Raw genomic sequence first — 8,011 nt, forward strand, 5'->3', positions numbered from 1 at the left:
GTAAAATGACCTGAAGACTCCTTATATGCCCCTTAGTTTTTGTTTCTATCTTCTCATGTAAAGAAACTAACTCTACGTTCACACTGCAGGACATGATGCTGCAGTGTGAACGTAGAGTTAGTTATATGACAACAAAGTAAAGTAAGAAGTCTGATTCCAGCCAAATCTTTTCTGTAAAGAATAAATAAATCCTAACATTAACTGTGGATTTCTCTCCGATTAAAAGGCTGCAGGACCTCTACCTGGACGTGGGGACTTCGTTCTGGAAAGCACGTTGTAAAAGTGGTTTTGAACATTTCTTTTCAACCTGAGTAGAGCGTTTAGAAACGCAGCATAACATCCAGCTAGCTCGGACTTCCAGCTGTGCTTTGACAGAGTAGCTGCTATTTGTTTGGGACATAAATAAAACTACATTCATGAAAATAAATAAGACGTATATCTGGAATGAAACGCTGTTTCTTCTGCGGGCTGTGACTACTTCACACCGACCACTGAAAGCCATGGACCTCGTGTCAGATGGATTTTGTGACTACCCGTCACAAAAGACGGATTTATTTGGTTTTCTCATCTGTTTAACGCGTTCCCTGATCCTCCGATGCCCTGGCTACCTCAGCTAACTCCTTGCGATGCAGAGGAGCGTGCCTCGTCGTTGGTGGAGCTCTGTACCCCATCCCTATGGCTGGGCCTGCCACCCTGTGAAGGAAAAACATTTCAGCCACTTGCTTCTGAAACCAGAAATAATAGTTAGTCCAACCAAAAGCAGTCTTTTAAAATGCACATGGACACTGTGATAGAAACAAATGCTCCATGTTTTATTTTGTAACAACAGGAAAGCATTAGTCTGTATGAATCCAGGTTAGTGCATTTCTGGATTAGGGCTAGGGTCTCCTCTAATAAAATCCTGATCTGGCAGACCTGAAGACATCGTCTGTGCATGTGAACTCAGCTCTGTGTTACAGGATCTCCCACACAGGGATGCTACCAGAATGACTTGAACATTTTTTCACACAGTCCACAGCAACTGATGACATGGAAACCGGAACAAGTAGGTGACCTCTGTTTAAAATGGCTGTTTTACCTCCTCTGTGGTCGTTACTGTTGGGAGGAGTGTCTCTTATCGTTGAGGTGTTGGTGGACGGCCGACATGAGGAGGAGCTCTCCTGTGTTGTCACAAACTTGTAATAAGGTTGTTTAAATTCCTGTGGATGAAGATCAGAGAACTCCTCGCTGCTCTGGACTCCACAGTTCACAGTAAAACCTGTTTCTGCATGGAAAACGATGTTTTGGGAAAAATCCTTCTAAATTTTTCCAACACTCGTGCCACACACTGAATGTCCATAATTTTCTTTTCTCTGTTTGATTCGGTTTCTTTCTCCAGATTTTTAACTGCTTTGACCAGTTTGGAAATTCTTGGAAATTTGGCTCCACCGAATTTGCACCGAATCTTATTTTTCAGATTTAAAATGACCTGCACTTGTAACAATCTCTGCAGCCTGTCATGGATCCTGCTCACAAACCAGCAGAGTTTGTGACAAAGACAAAAAGGAGAGCTTCACCTGCAGCTTTGGGGGATCCTACACTCCTACATGTCCTGAAATGTCCAATGTTTTCATTCCCTTATTTCCCTCTTTCCATCTGCAGGAAGGACCTTGTGTCCTCCAGACTGCAGGGAAACTGGGAACCACCTCCTTCAGTAGTGTCTCTTTAATGAAGCTCAGCTGGAAACTGAGGACCAATCTTGTCCAAGATGATCAGAGATCTAAACAGACGGGAGATAAATGTGACAGGAAAACTAAAACTCACATGTTCCATGAGATGAAGTTCTGCTTGCAGAACCATCTGGAACATGTTCATTATATGGATTATGTTCTTTTGTCAAAGGAGCAGACCACCAGCTTTCCAGGTTCTAATTGATGTTTTTATTGTGTTGTTGACACAAAGATGAATACAGTTTGTCCCAGCTGGAGGCGACCGGCATGAAGTAGACACAACTGTGTGGAATGATTTGTGGAAACAATATAAACAGTCTATGGCTTACTGAGCATGACACGGAATCTATTTACAACGTCAAATCAACTCATTGACAGTTTGAAAATTGGAGCACAAAGCTTTTTCTCTTTATAAATATAAAAAGGGGGAGGAAGAAAGGCCACTATGGGCCTAAAGGGGGTAAAGTCTCTTTCACTGAGACAGCTTAACACTCAACAGAGTTATACATATCCCACTTTCTGTTATGGCACCAGAATCAAAGCATGCCCTGGACTCGCTGGTTTCCATCGCAGATGCTTCACCTCGAGCAGGTTCAGCAGAGCTGGACTCAACCAGCCAGCAGAATAAAATAAGAACTAAACAAATAAAAAGACTCATAAAAATTAGAGATAGATCTTGACTGTCACATGAGGTATTGTGGATCAAAGCATATCTGTACATTGTCTAATTTTCCTTGTTTTTGGAATAAGTTTGGAGAATCATATGATGTAATTATAAACAAAAAAAAAAAAAAACACAAACTGATCACATAGAATCTACACAAAACAACAAATGAGGATGTCAATAACACAATTTTCTATGAGAAAATTCAAACCTAGAATGGCAGTATATTGACATTTATACGTACAAAAAAATGTAGCAGCAAACAACAGGAGAAAAGCATCGTTTTAAATCCATTTCTTTTTTATCTTTTTCTAGTTTTCTTTAAACACATAGCTGGGATTTTCCTCTATAGCAGCAGAATATAAGGAGTGTTTCTCTCCTACTTTCTATCCTTAATTACAATCAGAAACCTACTGTACAGGGTTCCTACACAGAGTTCAGCATGTTTCCACCCTTTGATTAAAACGGAGCCCTCCAGCTTGCTGCAAGTCTTGTGTAGGAGCCCCGACTTCAACTCTACAGCAATAAGACCCCCCTGTCGGTGAGCCTTCACCCTTTTTTGCCACTTTTCACCTCTTGGTACTGTTGCCAGCTTTGTTTCCATATTTTTATAGGCAAGTCCCCAAGAAACGCAGCTCACGTCTTTTAGGTTTGTGCAAAATCACATCAATAGTCTCATCACTCCTCTTTTTTTAAACTTTATCCGTTTCCCATAATCCATGAGCAGTATGTGAACTGAGGTCGGGGGAGGTGCTGACCTGGTGAGTTTTAGTTTTACTGTTTCTGGACAGACTTAAACACCAGCAGGTGGCGCCATGGACAGTTGCTATAAAAATAAATGTTTATAAAAAAAGTAAAGCATTATTAACTAGAAAAATAAGACAATTTCTTTTATTCTAACCTCTGTAGTTTTAGCCTTTGGCCCTGCGTGCTGATGTTTAACTAGAAGCTGGACAGAGCAGCTCTACCTGCACCCTACTGGTCAAACTGGGAAGCAGTGGGTTGGAGACCCCTGACAGCACCAAGCAGCACGAGTGGTTCACCCAAACACTCCAGGTCACACCCCCTCTTCCATCTTCATGTTCTCTTCCAAACTTTATGATGTTTCTAGCTGAGCCAGCGTCGCTGACCAAAAGTGCTTTTTTTAACATTGGAATGATATTAGGTCTACCTACTGAGAGAAAGAAAGAACAGACGTGCATTGATTTGATGTTATCAAACTACAGCAAGCTGAAACGGCCAAAATAAATGTCGTAAAGGAACGAGCAAGGATGTCCATTTGTCCACATTAGCAGCCAACAGTCTCTAGGATCATAAAACACAGCGTCACTCACTAAACTGGCTTAAAAAAAGAAGCAAAAAAGCTGGGAAGAGAAGAGGATTAAGACTAAATGATGACTAAACGATGGGATAAAGTGACTAAACATAAGCAAGCAGGGATAAATGAATGTCTGCACTACAAGACAAACATGGGAAGTTGGTCAGACTAAATTTTTCTAAATATATTACAAAAGAAAACAGCTTCTCTGTTTAGATACACTCCAGGTTCTAGACGAAGACCTGAAGACAGACGAGCTGGACCTACTGTACAGGACACTTTGTGATGTTTTAGTAGGCCACTTGAGTCTGTGGTCATTTAAAGATTCCTAGTTTAACAAGTGAGGGAATAAAGACATCTAGTAAAATATGTGTGGCTTCATCTCCAGCCCCCCCCCCCCCCCCCCCCCCCCCCCACCGCTCATTGTCTTTCTCTCTCTGGTACATTTCTGTAGTGTTCACTTCTTTTTCCAAGAGGGGAGGGACACCACGGGTGTGTTGCATGGCGGGCGGGGCCTTCTGTCTTGTCTTGGCAGCCATAATGGACGGTGGGCGTGTGAGTGACGTATTGGAAATCATAGCAGCCCACCAGGAAGCAGGAGGAGGAAGGAGGAGGGGACGCTGAGTTCAGATGAGACAAACCCCATCCTGGCCCACCCATGAGCCCCTTCTGACAACTTTCCATTGATCCATCGGGTCACGGAGCGACGTGGTCATCCATTGGCTCAGATGTTGATGTCTCTCACATCTGTGGGCGTGCAGGACAGGTCCACATCCTCGTCCACACGTTTGGTTTCTGCTGCTTGGCTGTGCTGCTGAGCCTGGCGCAGGCTGGACTCCAGCAGGGACTCGATCTGTTCCTGACACGACCGCAAGCAGTCCTGAAAGTAAAAACACCGAGTCAAGACCACCGCAACACTCCCCACCACAACCAACGGGACGCCTGCAGCTGTGTTTCCATACCGGGTCACTGCGGATGACCTGCGACAGGAAGTTGGTGAGGTTCTGGGAGGACAGAGAGGCATCCTGGCTCTTCAGGTAGAGACCCTGAACCGCTGCCACCACGCTGCCGGCCGCCACCATCGACGGAGGGCTGGCAATGAAGTTGACATCTGGAGAAAGAGAAAAAAAAACATTTTACAGTTTAACATAAAGAAGTTTTTCTATGACAAAAAAAAGGGGGAAATTATTTGAAAAAACAAAAAAAAAAAAAAACAATTCATGTAAAAAAACAACCCTAAAAAACTAATTCCAGGGAGGAACTGAGATTTACTCAACTTTTTGTTTAGAAAGGAAAAAAATAATAATTGCATACGCCTTACCTGTAGCACAGAGGGCCACAAAGGTCTGAGCGTGTTTCCTGAGGATCTGCTTTGTGGATGGGTAGATCTTCAGCTTGGACAGGAAGTGCTCGATGAAGTCATGAGGGGTGACCGAAGCCAGATCCCACTTCAGCTTGTTGAGAACCAGCAGCTCCATCTGCTGTGGACAGACCAGAGCACAAGCATTTAGCCTGGCTCAGACTCACCCTGATATCTGCTGACATGTGGCTTTTTTTATGTGTAATCCTCCACTTTTAACTTCATTCTCTTCATTTATTTTTAAAAATGTGAAACTGCAATTTTTATTGCATCTCTCTGAAAGAAAATCTTGTAATTTAACTAAGATTAATTTACATGTGATCTATATATAAACTACTTCTCATAATGATTATGATGTCCCCGTGTCTAACTAGACAAGAAAAGCAGCTGCACGCGAACATCTGCAAACATTAACCTGCACCTCACTCTTGTGGCCACTAGGTGTCGCTGTAAATACGCCTTTTCTTGGCAGTCACAGAGACCATTCATGAAATCAGAGAGGCCTTCCAGTCACCATGAGAAAGTCACTGCAGCCTTTCACACTGCTGCACGTTTCTACCTTCTTGTATCAGACACCCACCCCCCCACCACCCTCTTATTACGTCCTCTATATGAGGTCCACTACATCAGGTGACCTGTACAACCTCTGCTCTCTGCTTATGTGGCCTCCGTGCATGCTGATCATGCACTGTATGTGTTATGTAACATCCATGTCTGCAGAACTCAGTTACCAGCAGTTCTCCTGGGTGGACCGAGTTGTCCGTGTAGATGCAGAGTTTCTCCGCGGTGAGGGGGACCGTCTCCTTCATCTTGGATGCTAGAAACATGCACGTGGCTCCGAGCAGCTGTAGTCTTGTTTTCCTGGTGGCCTCCACTGATAAAAATCTGTCCAAATAGTTCATAGCCAGTGGAAAAACCTCCTCCTCGCATTTCTGTTCCTCGCAGACCTGCAAGGTGAGAAAAGCACTTTCAGAGGATTGCTGCCCCCCCATTCATATGCATTATCAAGCCCCCCCCATACCGTATCCGCCTACAGCTGTTTACATTCAATAGCGAAGCACAATCATCCCAAAAGAAATTAGAACAGAATTATTCTGTGAATTTCTACTTCAAAGTTTCACCTGTAAATAAGTGTATTTATTGTCTGCAACTCGATTTCTACATGCAGCCGAAATGATGAAAAGATGATATAAAATGATGTTTTTCTGAGAGTCTCTGAGGTTACAGTTAATGAAAATAGTCTGCAGTCAGTTCTGACTGAGACACAAAGGTGGCGTCGACGCAAGTTTCACTCCAATTTCAACTTCGTCATCTTTTCAAAAAATATTTAGAAATATTTAAAAATTACCAGGATGCATAAAATTAACATGTAAATGTTCCTTATCGGAAGCCTGATCGGATGGTGGTCAAAAGATCCGGATACACGCGACGGGGCATTTTTAATAAATTGATTTCTGAGTCGAGGCTCCTTCACGTGCTGCAGGCGACGCTTCCTCCACATCTCCAGCGCGCGATTTAAAAAATGAATAAAAAATATTAAACGGCAAAAAAATCAAATCAAAAGTTGATGTAAATGTTTAAAAACGTTTAATCTGTCAAATCCAACTGCTAAGTTGGATTTGTTCATGTAGTTCTTCAGAGAAATGACCGTTTTTGTGGCTGCGACCTTCACGGCCAGCGCCGCCGCTGGAAGCTAAACTAACTTTACCAGCTGATAGCAGCACAACTAGCTTTAGCTTTTAGTTTGGAAGCGACTCGTTATTTAGACGCATTTCTGCTTCTTTTAACCGCTTTGCTGTCATTCACTGTCACATTGCGGATTTTTAATAATATTAAAATCCTCTTCATACACGACAACAAAGATGGCGCGTAAAAAGCTACTGGCACGGGCCAGACTGCATACGTGTACATTGCTTGTTAATTTGGGGAAATAATAATTAAAAAATAAATCAATTTAAAAAGCCAATATTAGAACATTTAAAAAGCTTCTGGAAAATACAAGATTCTAAATGCTGAATTGGAGGGTGGTGAAGCTGGGAGGAGGACTGCGGACTAGACCACCCAGCTCTCCTCAGGACAGACTCCTCTCCGGCTTTAAGTGACACGCGGAGTCAAGCAGCAGACAATAAACCTCCGACAGGCAAAAACTTTCTCATTTTTCACGTTTCACAGGTGAGTCCGAGCTCGCAGCAGCCTGTTGGCGCGCGCTCGTTTACAGAAGAAGAGTTAAAGTTTAGATGACCAACCTCTAACATCCAGGTGGCTAGTATTTTCCTCATTTTGGGAACAATATCTTTCTGGACACACTTGAAGTAGTTGGGAGAGGGGAGGTAGTTTTCCTCCGCCTTCAGCATTGTGTGCAGGACCCGGTCGTTGAGCAGGTTCACGTCCTGGTAGGCTCTCCTGATGGAGTCCACCTCGCAGCACAGCAACTGGTCCTCCATAATACTTCAGCTAAGAGGAGCTTATTAAAGGTGGCCGCGGACAGTGTCGCGCTGTGTGGAAGTAAATGTTCCTGCGGGATATTTGTGGGGAGCACGCGGACTCTTTCACGTCCCCGCGGGTTTAAATAGCTTTCTTTCTGCTCGCTGCTTGCGTTGCTACTCCTTCGGTGTGCGCGAGACCTCTGAGGATCAGACGCTTTGCTCCGCCAGACAAAAACCCACCGCTCCGCGCTCTGGCTGGCGCGCGCGCCCGTGCGCAGACGAACACACAAAGTTTTCGGTGTGCGCGCACTGGGAACAAGTAGGAGCTTGGGGGAGGAGGGAATGGGGTGGGGGCACTGACGTCAGTTGTTGTTAGGGTGGAGGGGGGTCGGGGGATGGGGGGATCAAAGAGACATGCAGACTGCCAGGGAGCGCGCGAGGAAGGGATTGTGTTATATACATATATATGTATAGAAGACAGAAGAGAGAGAGGGGAAGACCTCCTCTTTGCACCTCCCCCCTCCTCCTGGCAGC

At 44.2% G+C, this 8,011-nt stretch overlaps 1 protein-coding gene across 1 annotated transcript; it reads right to left on the minus strand.

Annotated features, from left to right (window-relative positions):
* Nucleotides 1–1,904: 1,904 nt before the first annotated feature.
* Nucleotides 1,905–7,758, minus strand: ccnd1 (cyclin D1). The gene is made up of 5 exons (XM_041992424.1): nucleotides 7,298–7,758; nucleotides 5,783–5,998; nucleotides 5,013–5,172; nucleotides 4,654–4,802; nucleotides 1,905–4,571 (listed from the first exon to the last, which is right to left on the minus strand). Exons 1-5 carry the CDS (start codon nucleotides 7,493–7,495, stop codon nucleotides 4,416–4,418), a joined length of 879 nt encoding a protein of 292 aa, XP_041848358.1. The 5' UTR covers nucleotides 7,496–7,758; the 3' UTR covers nucleotides 1,905–4,415.
* Nucleotides 7,759–8,011: the final 253 nt, after the last annotated feature.

Source organism: Melanotaenia boesemani, chromosome 1, assembly GCF_017639745.1.
Source record: "Melanotaenia boesemani isolate fMelBoe1 chromosome 1, fMelBoe1.pri, whole genome shotgun sequence".
In the NCBI taxonomy this organism is placed as follows: domain Eukaryota; kingdom Metazoa; phylum Chordata; class Actinopteri; order Atheriniformes; family Melanotaeniidae; genus Melanotaenia; species Melanotaenia boesemani.

Coding starts and splice junctions, on each gene's coding strand:
- ccnd1 (XM_041992424.1), bottom strand. CDS start 7,495: ATGGAGGACCAGTTGCTGTGCTGCGAGGTGGACTCCATCAGGAGAGCC. Junction 5,173..5,782: donor TCCACCCAGGAGAACTGCTG/GTAACTGAGTTC, acceptor GTCTGTCCACAG/CAGATGGAGCTGCTGGTTCT. Junction 4,572..4,653: donor AGGTCATCCGCAGTGACCCG/GTATGGAAACAC, acceptor TTTTACTTTCAG/GACTGCTTGCGGTCGTGTCA.